Genomic DNA, 21,194 nt, shown 5'->3' on the forward strand with positions numbered 1-21,194 from the left:
AAAGAGTGCGACGCTGCCGCAACGCAAGCACTTTTCTCGCTTTTCCAGAAACCACAGAACCTGAAGCTCGGTGCAGGTGAGCGGCTGTGCTGGAAGTGACGCGATCAAGCTTGCGGTTGTAATCGAGATGGGACCCTAATTAGCTCTACTCATCGGTCCAGTGCGAATCGCTCGCAACCGCCCACTCAATTCCACAGCTTGGAGCGCAGCCGATTACGCAACTACACCGAATAGTCGTTCTGACCCAATTATACCAATCATTTATTGTTAGCTAAGCAATACATTTTGGATGGATTCTGAGCTCATGCTAACTTTTAGCATCTAATAGTTCTATCGAAATATCACTGTACACATAATTCCCAAGTTTTTGAGCAAAAATTATTGGATTATGGAATTCTTAGAGTAAAACAAAAGTGCAGGTGAAAAACCTGATCTCTTGTTTTTGTTGTCGTTGTTGTTCACGACCAACTGTTATTACTGCATTTTGTGAATTATTGCTTCGATGTTAATGAATTGGGCGGGACGAACTTGGATCTGTTGTTCTCGCCTAGCCATTAAATTATTAATTCTAAGTTTAAGTTACATATTTCCATCTAGAACCGGAATATTCGAGGATCTCCATTCCATAGTGTCATGATAGCAACCGTCAGGTAGCTACAGCTATTCAGCTTGCGTCTTTATTCATTTCTGCGTTCTTTGGTTTCGTTCGTTTCGTTCGTTCACCACCCATCGTTGCAGTTCGAAACGGTCCCACTTCGGTTCCAACCGCCGCCTACACCGCGCCGTTTCGTGCGCGTACGCAAATGCACCGCAACTACATTGGTGATTAATGTCGTTTCGACCCGACTATACTGCCTCGACACTAGCCGCTACTCTTCACAGCTTTGAGCGTAGTCGCTTACGCAACTGCACCGAGTTTCAAGTCCTTTTGATCCGATTTTCTTATCCACAATTTTGCACCTGTACCTACCGTAAGCTCATGAGGTACCCGACACGTAGCTGAGGTCAACTTTCGAGATCAAAGTTTAAATAATACTATATATAGTAAATGAATAAATAAATATATATTTATATACACATTGCAGTTGCGCAAGCGGTTGGCATCAAGTACGGTGAGTCGGAGCCTACTACAATAAATAAATAAGTGTGGAGCGTATTTAATAAACAAATATGTTAAAAGAATAAATAAATATGGAGCGTATAAATTATTATGAATTATTATAAATTATTATATAGGTACGCAACTGACTAAAACATTAAAACATTAAAACATTAAAAGTTCATAAAAATAGCACTAAAATGACAACGGCTTGATACCAAGGTAGTACACTCAATCGCGAATTCCACCTTGCACAGTAAATTAAGATTTTCTGACTTGGTTTAACTTTAGTGTGGGAATAGGAAGCAGTTTAAGTATGGGGTAATAGAAAAGAAGAACAGATAAGCAATAAACATGGTTAGATCAGATTATCCCTTTTTTCTCAACTTCTTATCCAGTCACAAAAGTAAAACGCACAACAGGAAAACAGTAGGACTCACAGGAGAGATTTTTCACGAAACGTTCCAGAAAGAAATATGTGGCTTCCCGGGATTTGTTGATTGCAGAAATGTCAGTAGGTGTCTCGGTTGCAATTGACAGAGACAAATTGGTGAATGATAAGACCTTGAACGAATCGAAGATCAGCGGGCGGATAGGTCATTTCGGACAAATGGTGATCCGTTCACTTTGAGTGACTTCACAACAAGTTTAGTACAGTAAATAAGTAAGGACTGGCTTGCTCCTTTAGCTTTTTATTTTGATCGAACGACCTGCAGATATAAATAAACTACTGGCCACGAACGTGAAGAAGAAATAAATAATGATCAGACTCTTTCGATCACTTAAAGCCAGCACCCCACGAATCTGACGTGATATGGATTTCCGATGGTCAGAGACTATACGAGATCGTGGATTGCAAAAACGGGTGGGATCCCGCGCTTTTCTTCCTAACCGTCGTAAAAAACGGCCCGGAAGATGCACGGCTTCGAGCGTTTCGGAGCGCTATTTTCCAGAACGAGTTCGATTGGAGCGCGCCAGCCTTGTGCACGCGACGCATTTTCCGGGTGGTTTTTCACGACAATTACGGAGAAATAGACGGAATCACCCTCCTCCCCATAATCCACGACACCGTAAAGGCATAACTCACCTGAAGCCTGTACCACCTCAGATTCGGTGATGCTTTTGATGATACTCTCGGTGATGCCTTTGAAGGAAAATAAATTAAAATATTAAAATATTAAAATTGACGAAGTTGGGTCTCTTTGGGACAATATAGGGACAATATAAACCTCGGATTCTATTAGGTTACGACTCTGAGCGTGGGGTCTCGCTGATTTCCCTCCTAATCGTTTTGAAAAACGGCGTGGGAACGGTGTTTGCTCCTACGAGGTACGTTAGAACATCCATCTTCGTGGAAACTCCTGTACCTTCAACACCCTATTCAATGATTTTACTCGATTAAGCTGCTTAGGAGACCTCATTGATTTTTCCTCGGCTGTGGACGCGGCGCGTAATGAAGTAGCTCGTAGGAACTAAATCAGTTTCCTAAGACGTTTTTCATCATGATTAGGGGGAAATTAAGCAGGGCTACATAGAAAGACAAAGAGAAAGAAAAGACATAGAAGAGAGAAAGACATAGATAGAAAGAGAAAGAAAAGACATAAAAAACATATAGACATAGAATAAATCTAGAATCCTGTTTATTTATTGTTGCACAGAGGATCCAACTTCGTTAATTCTGTGATCTGCTGCGTTTAATTCAAAGTTTAAGAACAGATCATGAAATAATGAGTGAAGAGAGGTGAGGATTGCGATCGAAGAAGTCCATGATGATAAATGTGCAGTGGCGGGAATGAAGGAATGAACATGATTATAAACGAATTATTCTCACACGTTTCGATAACAAATGAGATAAAGATGACTTTTCCCAGCGCTGTGATCTGATTGATTTCGATAAATTTATCGATTTTCTCACATATCAGCTGCTGTATGTATGCATGTCATTTGTTTGAGGGTTAAAGGATGTACCAAGGAGGTTAATGCCAAGAATAGTCTGGAACTCCATAATCCGTAAATAAGAAGGATCAGGAGAAATATTGGGACATTGCAGCGTAAATTGGAGCAAATATTAGGGAAAATAAAAAAAAATATGTAAAGGTAAAATTAAATAAATAAGCACTAATAATAATAAGCACAATAAATGTAAAATAACATATAAAATCGACGGAAAACTAGAAAACCCAGCGGAAATATGAGAACACATTTGGAGAGTTTGAAAGAAGTGCATTGTTTTTGATACGGTCCTAGCGTAATCCTTCCTGAAATTGTTAGAAAAGTAAAGTAAACATAAACAACGAAAATTGAAGTTTATTGATGCCTATGTGGCCCATACAGTGACTTGCAATGGTCTACCGATTTTTATCAGATCAGTGTTTTCTCAAGCAAATTCGAGTGCCGATCTATCGGACCGGGAAGGATCAAGTTTAGTTGTTCTCGGGTGGATTCGAACCACCGACGTATAGAGATACCGTGGAACCTTCAACCACTGGGTGACGTTCGTTCAGAAATTTTATTTTTTCACCCAAAATCCACATCACATGAGTTTTCTCATTAAAACAGCTAAACTTCAACATCTCATAGATAGAAAATTAGATCCATGAACAATAAAAGAGAGGGTCCGGAGCTACTCAACGTTGGATCGTTTGTGCTCCTTGTGTTCTCGTGCATATTTTCGAAGTTCGTGATAGAAGCGGTGCTCCAGATCGATATCTTCGGAGAATTGTAGGACGTCGATAAGTCTCGTTCCTCTGAAAGGAAATGTTTTGCTCTGGCTCCTGTGTTTTCATCGTTCGATGATTTTCTTGCTTTAGGATACTGGATTTTTTTTTCGAGGATTTTGTGACTACTTTCATCTTTTGGCTTCTAATTTGTAATTCAACGTTTTAGATGGCACCAGTAGATCACTTGCAAAATCTCGAATATTTAGTTATTGAATGAGTTAGAGTTTCCCATAGAAAATTTCACTATTATAATATTTTTTGAGTAAAAGTGAACCGTTGTAACGTGCTGAACAATATTTGACTTTCCAATTTTTCTTTCTGCTAAAGTGCTTAGATTTTTTTCACAGAGAATTTCCCTTTGTTATTTTTTCATCCCTCGAAGATCTGCTTGTTCTGGGATACTGGAATTTTTTTAAGGATTTTGTGAGTATTTGCATTTTTTTGTTTCCAATTTGTAATTCAACCTTTTAGATTGTACTAGTAGATCACTTGCAAAATTTCGAATATTTAGTTACTGAATAAGTTAATACGAATAAGTTAGAGTTTCCCATAGAAAATTTCACTACTATAAAAATTTTTTGAGTGAAAGAGAACCGCCGTTGTAACGTGCTGAACCATAACAACAACTTTGCAATTTTTTTTCTTCTGAAGTGCTTAGATTTTTCTTCACAGAGAATTTCCCTCTGTTATTTCTATAACAGTTGTTAGGGTTTTTTTTCGGTACAACCATCACCCATTATTCCGTAATAACAAGCAGCTGTTCATTCACGAAGGGTTTTGTATGATTAATTTCTGGGCACTTTCTAAATGATGCCCACATGTAACTCTAAGAGGTGTCCACTGCAAAAAAAAGATTTATTTGGTCGTTTTATCGTAAAATTTATTACGTTTCTTCGAATCATTCGCACGCGTCTTATCATAAGCGCCTCTTCTTAGCCCTTTCAACAATCTGTTATCTTCGAACGGATAAGGAGGGTTTGACCTGGTGGTTTTGATATTTAAACACGGGTTTTTTTTTTTAATTTAATGGAGGTTCTCTTCTCGGAAGACCCAAAAACTCGATTTGACCCTGGACACCTCCATGAATTATGATGAACTCAAATTAAAAGCGACAAAGTCTTAGCGTGTTAGCAGTAAATTCCGTCTGAGAAATCAGACACAAGATAAAGTGTCTGGCGTTAGTCAATCCGCTTGGGATGCGCTAACGAGTGCACTTCAATTCAGAATAGTTTGAAGTTTAGCCTATGTAATGACTTGCGGGAGATAGTCAATTGATCAAGTCAGTTTCTTTATCCTACCGGGGAAGTCTGGTACCAAATTATCCACTCACGGAGGGAAGAAAGGCTTGGTTGGCTCTTGGGCGGTTTCGAGCCACCGATCAACCATGCGCCGCGGCGGAACCTCTTACCGGCTGCCCCATAACCGCCCTGAGAAATCAAGTAAGCTGAGCTCTGTTGAAGTTCTGGTTGACATCTTTTCCTAGTGATGGTTATTACATAAATTGAGTGAGGTAGCAATGAGGCACTACTGATAAGGGTTTGCTCTCTTATTGTAAACACGACGTTCAAGTCTAGATTCAACCTACATGAACCTCTGGAAAGAAATTTTTGTCATCCGAGCTTCTCTGGCCACATGAGAAGCCCAGTTAAAGGGACAACGAACTGAAAATTTCTCTTGAAATCATTGGGAGCAATGTGGTGGGAGTTCCGTTCAAAGGAATTTTCGGGAATTGTATAGAATGTAGTCATCATAGGGCTTAATCACTTCATCCTCATCACTTCAGGCTATTGAGGAGATCCCATTGATTTCCGACCGCTCGCTTGGGAATGCGTAGCGTGCACGCAGGCGGCGTGTTCCACCTACCTTGTAGGACCACGTACCCTCGTAGAAGATTTTTTTTTTAGGACGACTAGGGGAAATAGAGCAGGGCCTGGCTGATATTCGTAACCTGTACCCGACTTTTATGTTTTCTATCAAATTTCCACAGTAAGTCTTTTTCGTGATACATTGTTCTTAACTCCATTAGGAACCATTGGCTCGAATTGGTTCGTTGGGAACGGTTAAATCATTTCCCACAGGTACAGGATAACCATAACTAACCCTACCATACCCCTACATAACCCTATGAGCGATATTGCAAGGTAAACCAACACTTTTGACCACGTTGCACCGCTTCTGCTTCGCCACTGGTACATGACGAACGAAAATCGTGCCAGAGAAACGAGAGTACTCACTTGTTCACGTTCTTTTCGATAAGTGGAATCTCTTCAAGTCGACTCGCGCTTCGATCCTCCATATCCAATTCATCGGCGAATTTCAGCATTTCCATTGTTTGTGGCATAAACGCGATTGTATCGCGACGTTCTGCCACAACCACTGGTTCAGCGCTGGCTTCATTCATGTACTGTAACGAAATAATTGGTAATGAGGCAAAAAAATCCTCGATTTTTTTGAGTTATGAAGAGTTTATTTTTCGATCAAAAGAAAAACCCATTAAATCTCAATGTTTTCCATCCAGAACGCATCCAGAAACTCGCTTTTTTCCGGGTTTTAATGGGCACTTCTTAAACTGATCCCAGAAAATTTCTTTTCAAAATTTCCGACTATGACCATGCGTGTTCTCCTATCTTTTTGGTGGTCCACCATTGGTGTACGTAGATAAATAAATTACTGGAATTCACTCGTAAGATGTCTGATGAAGTAAATAAGTGTAGGGAATAAATAAATAAATAAATAAGTAAATAAATAAAACTCACTCGTAGAATGTCTAGTGAAGTGATGCGCTCCTTCTCAGGATATCGTCGTCGAATCTCTTCGATAATCTTTAGCAGTTCTTTAACTTCAACCTAGAATAATGTCGGATACGAACCGTTAGAGTGAATTAGTTTTTAACAACAAACAACCTCCATCTGTTCCTTTTTATGTTTACGTTTGAATTTGATTTTACGGCCGAAATAGTGAATTTTAAGGAAGATGTCCTTTAATTCGAGTGCTGCTAGCTCGGCGCACATAGAGAGTACGGCAACACCTGAAAGAATGAATTGAAAATCAAGAACTCACTGTTTTATGAGGATTTCCTCCTCAGAAGGTGATTTCAGCAAGAAAACTGAGATAAAACTACTTCGAAACCGTTCCAAAGGAACCACATAGATAATCCTCTTATTTGTATGTTCGTTAAAATTTATGATTGTGGAATTGTTGATTTTTGATCTTTTTTTTGTGTTTACTAATATTTTTTAGTATTTTATTCTATTTTTGTTATGTTAAGTGACCCTCGTTTGTTCACCAACTTAGAGTATATTTAAAAAAAAACTAATTTAGTTATTTCTTTTCAATTGGCTGAAATGCAGCTTGAATTCCCTATTTTTTCTTCTTCTTTTTTCCTTCAAATTTTCTTCCTTTCTCTTCTTCTGTTTTTCTGCATTTAAAACTTTATTTCAATAGATAAAGAGTTTTTTTTTTGCAGTTGGAGATATTAAATCGTAATTGAGACAGGTAGCTTTTAAAACTCGGAAATCTATCAGAAAATGCAACATCCTTATTCATTATTATTTATTATTATTTTCTTTAGGTTATTCCAGGAATTCGTTGATTATTTATAAGTATAGGGTACAATGGAATGAGGAAAAGATATCTAATGACGTCGTGGAAGAAATCCTGAGTTATGCGAGGAGGTCACGGTGGATTACGGTTCGAATAGTTATTATTTATCATATTTATTTACAGTTATTATCATTACTATTATAATTCTCATTTATAGTTAATATATTTTTGTTATAAGTTGGAAAAATAAGTGGTACATTTACTAATAAAAGGTATCCCATCTCTTTTTTTTTTTCATAGGAATGAAAGAAGTCGATTACGTAAATACTACTGCTTTGAGACTTTTTTTTTCGAATATTTCATATTCAATCAAAAAGAACGTTCTTAGAGAGAAACTCACTTATTCATGGAACAATTTAGATGTTCCCATGCTTTAGAATTTCTGCGTACTTCTGTCTATTTTTAGTTTTTTTTCAGGTTTCTGAAGACGTTAAAAAACCGAAACATCAGACTAGTGAGGGTTCCGTCCAAAAATCTTCGTACACACACTAATAGAAAGCATAAGTTTTTTTAAAACAATTATTCTTAAAGGCATCACCCCACGAATCTGAGGTGGTGCAGATTTCAGGTGGAGCATTCGTATACGGGATGGGAGACTACGAGGAGGAAGGTGGTTCCGTCCATTTCTTGCTAATTACCGTAAAAAACGGCCCGGAAGATGCGGCGCCGCACAAGACTGGCGCGCTCCAATCGAACCTCTTGTACAAAATGGTGCGCCAAAACGAATGAAGCCGTATCTTCTGGGCCGTTTTTTACGGCAATTAGGAAGAAATGGACGGAATCACCACCCTCTCCCTAATCTACGATCCCGTATACGAATACTCCACCTGAAATCTGCACCACCTCAGATACGTGGGGTGATGCCTTTAAACGATGTTTTACAATAATTCAAACACAATACAATAATTCAAACGTACCGAATGTGACGAATACAAAAATGTATATCAAGGTGAGCACATGGTTCAAATCGCTTGGCATTTCACTCATCGTGAGGTTGGCGACCAGGTTGAAAGTGACAAAGAACGCTTCGAGAAACGTCGCCTTACCACCTTAAAACACAATATTTTGGAATTTGGTAGAAATATTTTAAAATTATAGGTATGAAAGAGAGTAAAATCTTAACATTTTGCAATGTTTTTAAATTCTGTCTGAGAAAAAAAGAAAAACTAAAAATTATTTTATTAGGAAAAAATTTTAAAAAAATTAAAATAAAATTTACCGCCTAATCTTCTGATCTCTCTATGTAATTTTCTTTACGCTTGAGAGCTTTGCTACTCTATTGTCACTGGAGGAAGGTGGATCTCTAGGTCGTATCTTTTATGTGACAACGTTTTGAGATTACAAAGTAGTAGTGGGTTGTGGGTGTAGTGCACAGATCCGCTAATCCATTAATCCATCACCATCGGAGGAGGTGAAGAGATGACAACTACATGCAGTTAATCCGTTAATTTGCTCTCTCTGTAGACCTCTAACGGCTCGAATGCACAAGGCTGGCGCGCTCCAATCGAACTCCTTGTGGAAAATAGTGCGCCAGAACGCTCGAAGTCGTATCTTCTGGGCCGTCTTTTACGGCAAATAGGAAGAAATGGACGAGATCACCCTCCTTCCCATAATCTACGACCCCGTATACGAATATTCCACGTGAAATCCATACCACCTCAGATTCGTGGAGTGATACCTTTAAAACCGAACTTTGCCCTACTTCACTCCTATGAGGAATTCAGGAAAATTGTTTCGCTACAGTAGGAAAGAAGCAGGCTCAATGATCTATATAATTATCTATATCTATTCAGAACAATACGGTATTTACAGTTTTGTTAATTCATCCTACTCAAAAATTCACAAATAAGTAACAAGTTAGAGAAAATTACAGGACTTTTGTTTTAGGATTACTCCAATCAAGTGAATTTTCGAATAGGAAGAATTAACAGAATGAAAGAATGAAAAAATAATAAATAAATATATCGTACTGATTTTTGCGGGCTGTACACAAGGTCGTTAATTGATTTTATTGGCTAACCGCTGGTGCTCAGAAAAAAAAATCAATACAACATCTTACTATGCTGAGGTTCATTGAAAGTCGAATATTTCGAATAAGCTAAGAATTCTCTTCATATCGTACGAATTCAACGTACCTGCGGCAATATACGTCACTCCTCCCATCATACAAAACACCAATAGAATTCCGGCATTAATGCTTAACGGTAAGCGTTTAGCATTTGGTAGTTTTTCCTTGTCCGAATTATCCTCCTCCTTTTCTTCTTCTTCGTTTTCACTCCCGTCGTCGTGCTCTTCCTCCTCAGTCAATGGTTTATTCCTGCAAAGATCTCCGAACTCTAGGACTTCTTCTGATCAAAAAAAAAAAATAGAACTAAAAAGATTAAATCTAGTCACACCACGGTTTCTTGGATCGTAACACTGTCGCAGTTTTTGTGGTTAATTTCCTACGACAATTCAATGATGACAGCATATCTTGGTACTGTAATGGCACTATATCACCGTATACTATATGATAAATTAAGTACAGCTGAGTGATCACCTTTCCGTAAAGTTCCAGAACAATATGAGACAAAAAACGACCAATATCCACTGCTGCTAGGACCATTATAGGGATTCCCAGCAATCCGTAGACGATCGCAAGAAGTTGTCCAAAAGGTGTTACGGGAACAGCGTATGAGTAGCCTGTTGTAGTCTGAAACGATAAACGGATTCTGGGCGGCTTAATCAAAAGTTCACACATCCAGGAAAACTCTCCGTATGGTTGGAAGCAATGTTCGAGAAGATTTTTGATACTGGTTTTTTTTCGAATAAGGAATCAGGAGTAGCTTAGATGTATTACATCGAAAAACTCTACATATCCAGAGAATCGATGGACCCGGCGCAGCCTGACTGATTTTTTTGCCAATTTGGCAAAGTTTTTGTCTAACAAGACAACAGCTTACATCAGAATATTTATGTCAAAAAAGAATATCGATGAGAATTTGCTTAATATAGTTTTAGTTCACCACTTTCGCCGAGTGTAAAGAGTTGCTGCGTTAGATAAATTGATCCGTCCCTTGCTTTTCATCTTTCTCTGCGAACTGTGCCACTCTGAGAACTCAATCGGAAGTTACCAGGATACTGAGCGCATAAAGAAAAGCGCTGCTTCGGCTCCATCGAGGTGGCAGCGCTTCCTCAGAGGGCATCCCATCAGCAAGTTGGAACGGACGTCCTTCATGAAGAGACGATAGTCTGAAATTGGTCACTCGTTAAGATCAGCTGCTCAACGCTTCGTAAAACAAATACACATAATTCGCCGGAATAGTGTCCTCCATGCTCTTCCGTACCAGTTAAAGGGCAGCTTTTCTTGTAAAATTAGTGACATACTCGGCTATTTGCTCAAAGATTGCTCCTCGATAAGCTTCATAGCTGTCCTTCGGGGCCATTTCCTTAAGAGCTGCATCTATCACACGGTAATCCTGGAAAAAAAGTGTGCTCGCCGTCTAGGAACGGAGGCAACAAGAAATTCCAGAGTTATAGCAGTTCAGCAAGCCATTTATTTTGAAGAAAACACGTTGGGAATTCGTCCTTAAGAGGCTACCCTAAAAAAAGAAGTCTACCAGGCTGCAGATTTCAGTTTATTTATTGATGAGGACAAAAAAAATCCTGAAATTCGTTCCATTGTGGAATCATTGGAGTGAAATTATTGGAATGTTTGCAGCGCTCTGATCACCAAAAATGTCAGAACGCTATTTTAAAAATTATTGATTGTTGGTGAAATCAGTTTTTAACTGCCTAGCACACTTATTTATAGTTCTCAAAAGTATTTGAGCATAGATCTTCTCGAACCTACGAGAACTTCTTTGCAAATAGACTTATAAATGAAATAATTGAGAACCACTATTCAGATTTCTGCACTTTCTTTGAAAAAAAAAAGATGTATAGATTTTCTAGCAGTCGCTCACACTCAAGGAAGATGCCTGATTAGGTAATGTTAAAAAAATCGCAAAAAGGAGAAGGCCAAAAAGTGAAAAAAAAGAAAAAAGAGTGAAAAGGAAAAAAGAAACGGTGAAAAGGAATGTAGAAAAGGTAATTGCAAATGTAAAAAGTTAGAAAGAGCCACAGAGCGTGCTCATCAAGAATTCCTTTTAAGGTAATGGCATGGTGGAAGAGGGTTTCCAATTCTTCTTCTTTTATCTGCAACCGTACGTATGTCATCCTGGTGGCTTAAGATTTGTAGGAATTAACTATGATAGATATAATTAGAGGATAAAGGATAAAAGGATAAATTGTCCGGTGTTAATCTATCCGCTTGGGAGGTGCCTCGTTCACTTCCGAATTGTTTGAGGTTTACAAAAACGTAATTAGCCTGTACAGTAATTTCCCGGGAGTAGTCGATGTATCAAGTAAGTGTTTTTATCATCCCAGACAAGTCTGGTACCAATTTATTGACTCCGGAAGTCGATGAACAGCTTGGTTGATCATAGAGCGGATTAGAACCTCCGATCGTGCATACACAGCTGAACCTATTTACCGACTGCGCTACACCCGTCCATTTTAATTTCATTTAATTGAATTTAGTATAAGTGATTCTAGCGTGAACTCAAAACGAGACTATAAACTTTTAAACTCGACTACAATTTTTTTAAAAGAATATTTTCACTTCGAAACTAATGTCTATGATGTAAATTTACTTAAGAGAAAGTAGTTCAACGAAAAGTTCTAAATTTTTATCCGGAAGATAATTTGGAAAAGGTATCCCGAGTTAATAATATGATTAAGGGTATTGAACAAGAAATAATAAAACTTAATTTGCAAGAAACACTGCAAAGGCTGGGAAAAATGCATGAGAGGCGAGGAGAAAAACTTGTACTTTTAAAAGAATTCAATTCTATTAAGCATTAAGTCTGGAGAGCTCATTAGACAGCTCTCTTAGGAAGTATTTCTAATTCCATGAGGTTTTAACGAGTCTCTTGATTTCATGCAGTATCTAAGCGAATTTCTGGAATTTTCAAGGAGATTGGATTGAAATAATAAGAAAATAGAGATGAATAAAATAAAATAAATTCATAAAATAAGTCAAAATAAAATAAGAAAAATAATAAGAACAGAAGCAGGTTGACGTGGGGTCGTTTTTTTTTTAGTAAATTTAAACTTGCGCACAGAAAAAAGTGATTGGCGTTCTTAATATGTCATTTAATAGTGTATTTCTCCTTCTTTAAGATAAGGTTTCCAGTTTTTAATGGTAATTTATTTTTTTTAGTCAATTTTCACTAGATATTTCGCTTAGATGTTTCTTAATGCAGATCAGCGGCTTCACAAAATTACAAAATAAATAAATTAATTAATTAATAGAAAGGAGAGTTGGCCTAAACGTGACCTACATGTTTTATTCGTTCCAACTTAGCATTCTGTATCTTCTTGTCCGCTTCGTACTCTAACCAGTGAAACACCGCAGCACCGACCATCAAGTACACAAAAAGTGAGAGATAGAGTCCGGCGTGAGGTAGCGCCATTTTGGCGCGCTAAATTTTTTTTTCAAATTAAATACACCTCAAAAAATTTGTTAGGAACCAGAAAAAAACAGCTCACCTTTTGCCATGTGATAGTTGGTTCCTCATTTTCCTCGGTTTCATCGTTTTCTTCCATGACGAATGCGTGTAGTGGTACAAGCGGTTGATTAAGGCGAAGAATGCGGTGTTCTTCGCGGCTCCACCTCACTGCCGTTGGACCATATGGGACCCCAACAGCTCTATTCGTAATATCAATAAAGGTAATCCAATTAAGGATGTGCTTGCCGCCAGAGAATACAGAATACTTCTTGAGAATCCATTGCTGTTTTGGTATGGATAGAATAGTTGCTGAAATATTGTGAAAGCTTCTTTTAATTACTAATTACTGATTGTTACTAATTTATTATTACCTGTTATTAAATTACTGATTACTACTAATTAATTAGTGCCTATTATTAATTATAACTTGTTTATTTAAACTAAATTTAAAATTTTGATTAGTTATTTAATCTCTTTTTTTTCGAATATTAGTATCACAGAGTTTGTGACCTCGCTTAGAGTAGTCAAACAATTAGTCAATGAGAACTTCTCTCTAAGGGGAGGAAAATTTTCTAAAAATGAAATTTTCTGTCCTCATTTTTAAGCTTTTTGAAAATCTTAGCGTTTTTAGATCTCATGTGAATAATCCAGGAACCCGATAATTCTTCTACGGAAAACGAAATGAATCAAATTCTGACGCAAATAAAAAAGAAAAAAGAAATAAAAGAAAGAAAGGGTATTATTTTGATGAAGGGTCGAATAAAACAGCTTGTTCTTTTGAAATTCTAATCAATATGAGAGCACCGCTGTGTACAATTTTTTTCGGAAAAAAGAACATAACAGAAAAGCAAGATGGAATTTTTAACTCTCTCTATGCATGGAGAGAGAAATATCTGTGAAATATATAGAATATCGGCATTCTTTTTGTTTTTCCCCCCTCTAACTTGATTAATTTCACTTCACATCACTGGAAATTCTATCGGTTTGTGATGACGAGATACATCAATTTAATTTAGAGTTCGAAAAATTCATGCAATAACACTTTTTTTTTTGTTAAACGCATCGTTTCGCAAAATTGACGATGCTGGGATCTCCCCACGGATAAATAAGGGTATGGATGTAGTTTACGAGTATGCGAGTGTGATTGTGCTCAATTCCCCCTAGTAATCCAGAAAAATCGAAACAGAAATGAGACAGTTAAGCGTGATCCCCGCCTCTCTAAGTACGGAACTTATTACAGAGTAGAACCGCGGCAGTTCTCACTGTGCTTCTGGGACAGCTATTTGAGTTCTCGATTAAACGCTCATCTTCAACCTCAATGAATATCATGAAATACCTAGCGTAGATCAAACCAGAGCAAAAATAAATCCAAAAATTTCAAGTCGATCATATTCAACAATGTAGAAAATGTCCTACTACACTGGACACTATAACAAAAGAAAAAGTTCTTTTTTTGTTATAGTGTCCAGTGTGAGATTGCTTGAGTGACTTACTCCTCTTTGTTCAAACGGATTGGAAATGTCATGCGGGAACGGAATTGCCCACTTTCTATCGCGTAATAAACTCTTTGAGGGAGCGTGTAGCGCAGTTGGTAAGAGGTTCCGCTAACTGCACGATCGATTGGAGGTTCGAATCCGCTCTAGTGCGCCTATGATTAACGCCAGAAACTTTACTCTTTATCCTTTATTGCGATCATTTTGGTAGCTAACTCATATGTTTGTTAAAGTATGTTAGTTTGGAAGTTTCGGTATATCCAGAATTTGGCCGAAATGTCACATTCTAAGTAAACTAAGACGAGTAGATTCCGGACGAGGCGAGTGTAATGCAGTTGGAAAGAGGGTCCGTGGCTAATGTTCTGTCGGTTGATAGTTCGAAATCGTCCTAGAGCCAACTAAATCCTTCATCTGTTAGGGGTCGATAAATTAGTACTAGACTTTTTTCAGGTTAAAAAGAAACTGAGTTGGTTATTCCACAAAAGTCATGGCATAACATCGATTTACGTCGGAGACTTTATTCTTTTATCCATTATTTGGAAACAAATAAAGAGTAACGACTCATGCACAAAGAAATTAATCATAAAATATACAATAAAGTATTAGGTTAAAAAATAAGTTACGAGCTTTTTCCAAGATTAAAAATTTGCATAAAAATAAAAAAGTGGTCAAGTGCACATCCTGTAATGAAGAATTTCTTGCTCAACACAAAAAAGTTCTTGAAAATTTTCAAAAATTTCACAGATTCCTCTTCTTACAGATCATTGATCAAGAGTGTTAGTCCAACAAAAATGGATCAGCTCCAACACGCTCTGCTTCCGGTATTTAAAGGCATCAGCCCACGAATCTGAGGTGGTGCAGATTTTAGGTGGAGTATTTGTATAAAGGATGGGAGACTACGGAAGATACGGAAGATACGGCTTCATTCGTTTTGGCGCACCATTTTGTACAAGAGGGGGGTGATTCCGTCCATTTCTTCCTAATTGCCGTAAAAAACGGCCCGGAAGATACGGCTTCATTCGTTTTGGCGCACCATTTTGTACAAGAGGTTCTATTGGAGCGCGCCAGCCTGGTGCGGCGCCGCATCTTCCGGACCGTTTTTTACGGCAATTAGCAAGGAATGGACGGAATCACCTCCCTCTTCGTAGTCTCCCATCCTGTATACGAATACTCCACCTAAAATCTGCTCCACCTCAGATTCGTGGGGTGATGCCTTTAATCGAGGTGATAGGGCGGATAAGGATAAAGTGTGAGGCGTTAATCGATCCGCTTGGGATGCGCGTTCACTTCAATTTCAATTTCAATTCGAATCAACGAGAAAAAAAGGCTTGAATTTTATAGAAGTTTAAATGGAACTCTTTTAGCAAATTTACTTTACCTATTATCCAGATATTTATCGTGAACGAAGAAATAAAATTCTGTGAACTACGTTATGTCCGAGTCGATGTTTCATCTCGTATTCATTATCGTTGAAGCAGTAAGTAAGGACAGTAATAGTAATACAGTACAGTAATAGAGTAATAGAGTAATAGAGTAATAGAGTAATGGAGTAATTGAGTTATAAGAAATTTGCGCGATAGTGCCAGAAAAAAGTATGTTAGTCTATTGATTGAACCCGTCAGAACATCAGAAATCATATGAAAAATCTTATTCTTATTGGATGGCTGCCTAAAGTTAAGGCTATTTCAAGGATTCGATTTCAAGGAAACTAGACTGATTTCGTTTTCGATTGATCGAATAAACTTTTTTGACGATGATCACTTTGACCACAAGGTAAAAAATGAAGGATAAAGCATGTAGCATTGGATAATCCGCTTGGGATCCACCGACGCCTTCACTTCAGACTTAGAATCGTTTAAGATTTACGTACCCGTATCTACTGTCTGCGCTGCGGGACTTGCGGGGCTAGCTGATGTATCAAGTCAGTGTTTTTATCCTCCCAGACAAATCCAGTTTTTCCAAATTTATCGACCCCAAAAAGTTGAAAAAGGTTTGGTTGGCGCTAGGGCGATTTCGATCCATCGATCGATCGATTGTGCAGTCACAGCGGAATTGGATGAGGATTGAAAAAATTGGAAATGAACAAAGAAAACGACGTAAAAGAAAAGTTAAGAGGACAAAAAAGAAACGTAGAAGAAATCAGTATGGGATATTGAAAATTTATTATTATAATTATTATTAAAAAATTCATTTTTAACTATACAAAGGAGAAACAAAGAAGTATTAAGGAAATAATTGTTAACTTCACTAGGAAAAACTAAGGAGATTATGTTTTGGATCAACTTGTTGTTGTTTGTTTTGTTTGAGAAAAGAGCCTAAAGTAGAAAAATTTTATCCCCGAACAGCTACCATCGCTCGACCGGTCTACGTCCACGTTTCGGAGGTCAAAATCCACCTTTTACACGGTCGCGAAGATCAACGGCGATGGGGGCTTCAAAATAGCGATGGCTTTCTCCAGAGATGGCTCCATCAGTGATATTTCCTCAGTGATATTTTCTTTTTGATTAATTTCCAAGGAGGAAATAGTGCCAAAAAGCTCTTTTTCGTTTTCTTAACATCTTTTTTAAACGGTGCGCAAAGGTAAGAATCAATAGCACGGAAAAAATAAGAACAGCACCTTCGTTTCGATCTGCCAAGCGTATATCGAAATTCTCCCAAAATTTTTTATTTCTGTATCCATTTCTAGGTTTGAAAAAAATAGTTTCATATTTCTCAACCCAATACTTCCAGAAAAAGATGATTTTGAAGAACAAATGAGGCTAAGAAAGGGACTAAGTAAAAAGTGAAGGAAGAGAAAAGATTTGTTAATCGATCGAATAAATTTGCAGGTTTGAAAATGGAACTTAATTTAATGGAATTGAATTTTAAAGGTGTACTTTTTTGGTTTCTTTCCCCCAGGGAAGATCTCTAATTGGAAGGCATTAAGGAACTTCATGATCTGGATTGGTGTTTGCGAATGATCGATTGATTGGGATTGATTTGTACGGATCTTCTTCCAGTTGTCGGTGTTCTCACATTTTGCTAGCGCTATTATCTTTGAAAAGTGTATTTCCCTCAATGATTTTATATTTTTTATATTTGTTTTTATTTTTAGATTCTTTAGAGCCATTTATGTGTTTTTTGTGGTAAAGTCAGCCTTTCTTTTTCTTTTTGGGATGAGAGTTACGTAAAGGAAAACTGCTGTAGTTCTAGGCTTATTCTCTTTTATTTTTCTTCTTCTCTTTTATTATTCTTTTTTGAATTTTGGATTTTTCAACCAATTAATCAATCAATTATCAATCAATTCAATTTTTTAAATGAATTTTTCAAATTTCGCAAAATTCTTTTGTACTGTTAAACATTTGCAGTGAAAGGTCTACTATTCTGTGTTTCTAACGAATCAACGCCAGCTTCGGCATCATTTTCAGGATTTTAGATGGAAAAGGTTTGGAGACGAAGAAAAGTATCCTGGAAAAGGTTGGGAAACGAAAAAAGCTTGCCAAGCAGAGTTCCTGCCTTTCTACGCCTTTATAGAGTGAACATTTATTTGACGAGGAAGCGAAAGATAGAAGTGGGGACTAAGTGACTCGTGTAGGTTTCCCATCCACACAAAAAGGTGCTGTGCCTCTTTCCCGTTGTCGATTATCGCCTTCTCACCTCATGCACTCTACTCTCAGGAAAAAAAAAACGAGGTGAGAGAAAACCAACAAGGTCTACGACTCTCCAATTATGAGGCCACTCAAGTAGCTAATCGAAGTATCCCTCTGGCTCCTCTGGATTTAATCTGGAAAATCTTTCGCCTTTTACTAAAGATTTCCGTGCAAAGGTGCATCATAGGAGTATCGATCGATTTTTGGAATCCCCGCTCGAAAGAGCGGGGTGCAATTATTTCGTGTTCTTCGATGATAGAAGGAGATACATCTGAGCTCAGCGGAAAAATGATGAATTTGAGCTTGTAAACCAGAAAACCTGCAGAAGGAAAAAAAATTAAGGATACTACTATTTTTGGGTGTTTTGTTAGCTAAGGCACACGTCACGTACAGACATTATAATCACGGTGAGAAGAAAAAAAATAGATTCCATGACAAGGATTATTGAGAAGAAATCCATAATATGCAGGAGTTTCCCCATTTTTTCTTTAGACCTTAGGGAGCAAAAGTTTCACGATCATTTAAATTTTTCCTACTTTGTAGCTCATACTTCTTATGATAAAGATCCTATACAGGATAGTAATTCCACTTTTTTTTCTTTTCATATGCATTTTGTTTTTGTTGATTTTGATTTTTGATGATTTTCTATTGTTTATTTGTATTCATCCCTTGCCTCTTACTCTGGACACGTCTTTGATCGTAATAAATAAATAAATAAATAAACAAATAAATAAATAAATAAATAAATAAATAAATAAATACGCGGCTGCTACCTGCCGATAGTAATTCACACTAGCTATTATAATTCCTTGTAAGCAACACTTCTTTTGTTATATTGGCGGTTTTAAGTCTATGTTAAATAATACTTAACTGAAAATAAGAATTTCTGAAAATTTAGGTTCACACTTCCTACTAATTTTAAAAAATCCGTCTACTTAGCTTGTTACCTAGCAGCCGAGTGTTCCTCAATGTTCCCTTCCTGTTGAAGTCCAAGAGATGAAAAAAAAATGCAAGTTACCAGTAACTGTAGTCTCACACGGGCACCGACACGGGGTCTCACGCTCTCATGAGGTGACCCTTCGACCCTGAGATACTTTAACATCGTCGCGGGACCTGAGCATCACGTATGCCAGAGGTGCCAGAGGAGGGGAAAAGGCGTTCATGATTCGTGCAAAGGATTTGTGCGGAGTCCCTGTGGGTTCCGGAACAATGGGACCCCGTTTTCTCGTTAGGTGGTGTATATGTTCACACTAAGTGCCATTGATAGTGCAATCCACGGTGGATATTTGATCCGAAAACGGAAAGCGGACGAATTCAATAATTTATCCACTTTCCATCAATAATTGTTAATTAGCCAATTTTTTTTGTTTATTGCTTATTTGTTTATTTATTGTTTTTTTTATTCTTTAGCTTATTATTAATTGTTTATTAATTGTTCTCATCTTATTAATAATTGTTTGTGGACGAAGTAGATAGTGGAAGTAATTTGACGCGTCGTTAAAGGCATCAACCCACGCATCTGAGGTGGTACGGATTTCCGGTGGAGTATTCGTATACGGGATCGTAGATTAAGAAGAGGGGGTGATTCCGTCCATTTCTTCCTAATTGCCGTAAAAAAACGGCCCATAAGATACGGCTTCGAGCGTTCCGGCGCGCTATTTTCTACAATGAGTTCGATTGGAGCGCACCAGCATTGTACACGCGCCGCATCTTCCGTGCCGTTTTTTACGGGAATTAGGAAGAAATGGACGGAATCACCCCCTCTCCATAATCTACGACCCCGTATACGAATACTCCACCTGAAATCCGTACCACTTCAGATTCGTGGGCTGATGCCTTTAAAAGAAATTGGAGTTTTCCTGGATAGCTTATTGTGCAAAAAAGAGGAATGTAATTTATTCCCTAATCTCCAAGGATTACTGACATGAAAATGGAGGAAATGTGAATTGAAATCTTCCAAAAAAAGCTGAATAATTGGAACAGCTCAATGTTAATTACCATAGAGCTAAGTGCTATTAACAGCCGATGATGTTGTCCTCTTCTCTTAGTCTCCGACTGTTTTTCTTACAATCAGTAATTATTGATTTTTATTGATTAATTATTGACAGTATCGAGTCCTGGTAAGGAGAGAGGAAGAGTTTGTTGGGACCTCGAACCCAAATATTCAGGCCTTTCATAAATACGAAGTTGTCGAAATGCCAGCCCAATAATAAATTTCCATCAAAACCTCGTCGGCATAACAAGAAAACATTAATCTACCCATTATCTTTTTTTTTTTAGCACAATTAAAGGATGGAATAGAATGACCGTTGAAAGAAGTAAGGTGAATAACATTGAAGAAAAAATATTAAGGAATTTTCGAGCAATCTCTAATAATTATTCAAAGAAATGAAAATAAAGAGCAAAAGGAAACCTGCAGGTACCTGTTAATCAATGCACACGCATACAAAAAAATGGTCCCAAGACCGCCCGCTCGAAAATTGCTACGTGCATTAACTGAATGAAGAGATCTAATGGCTAATACATAGAATTCCTGTTATTCTCTAAAATAACAAAAATAAACAAATGTAATGTAATAATGTAAAACTCCCTATACTCTGCAACCCTTATCCTTCTGAATATAGTGTTCCACTTATTTTTCCCTCTATTCAAAAAATTCTCGATTTGGCATCTGAATTCCACATCGACCACTTCCTAGCTGCAACTGCGGTCGTAGGGCGAATGGATAAAACGCATACGCGCGTGACTTAAAATTTACGCGGTCCTAAGACGCATAGCTGATTACTGTATATTATTGGAGAAGGGTTGTAAGTGCACCTGTCAATACCGAAGTCTACTTATAGTAATCCCTCTTGACCTTGTAGTTATTTCAATTTTTTCATCAGCCTTTAGTGAATGAGTTCATGGTTCCGAGATGATCTGCTCCAGAACCTTATACGTTACAGACAGCAGTGATATCCCTCTGTTATTCTTGGATTCCTGACGGACAGCTTCTTGTGGAGGTGAATTAACGTGATAACGACTAAGGATCCAGGAGCTGACGTCGTTTCCCTTTTCAGCAAGGTGTTGAGATGTTCCATAAAGAATGACGAGGTGCCTTTGTCAAACTGGGTGGAACA

The 21,194-nt window shown here is 37.7% G+C and overlaps 1 protein-coding gene across 2 annotated transcripts; it reads right to left on the reverse strand.

Annotated features, from left to right (window-relative positions):
* Positions 1-1,068: 1,068 nt before the first annotated feature.
* RB195_007981 (uncharacterized protein) lies at positions 1,069-15,602 on the reverse strand (the record flags this gene model as incomplete). Of its 2 annotated transcripts, XM_064181916.1 has the most annotated exons (15): positions 1,069-1,127; positions 1,540-1,663; positions 3,568-3,658; positions 3,727-3,846; positions 6,054-6,223; positions 6,576-6,665; positions 6,723-6,847; positions 8,340-8,471; positions 9,558-9,739; positions 9,819-9,901; positions 9,962-10,114; positions 10,536-10,653; positions 10,789-10,880; positions 12,786-12,926; positions 12,994-13,050. In XM_064181916.1, 15 exons carry the CDS (start codon positions 13,048-13,050, stop codon positions 1,069-1,071), a joined length of 1,737 nt encoding a protein of 578 aa, XP_064038668.1. The 2 variants fall into 2 exon arrangements, with proteins under 2 accessions (XP_064038668.1, XP_064038669.1); XM_064181915.1 differs by lacking the exons at positions 1,069-1,127; positions 1,540-1,663; positions 3,568-3,658 and adding an exon at positions 15,581-15,602 and having other exon boundaries at positions 3,723-3,846; positions 12,994-13,262.
* Positions 15,603-21,194: the final 5,592 nt, after the last annotated feature.

The sequence above is a fragment of the Necator americanus genome, chromosome I, assembly GCF_031761385.1.
Source record: "Necator americanus strain Aroian chromosome I, whole genome shotgun sequence".
In the NCBI taxonomy this organism is placed as follows: Eukaryota; Metazoa; Nematoda; class Chromadorea; order Rhabditida; family Ancylostomatidae; genus Necator; species Necator americanus.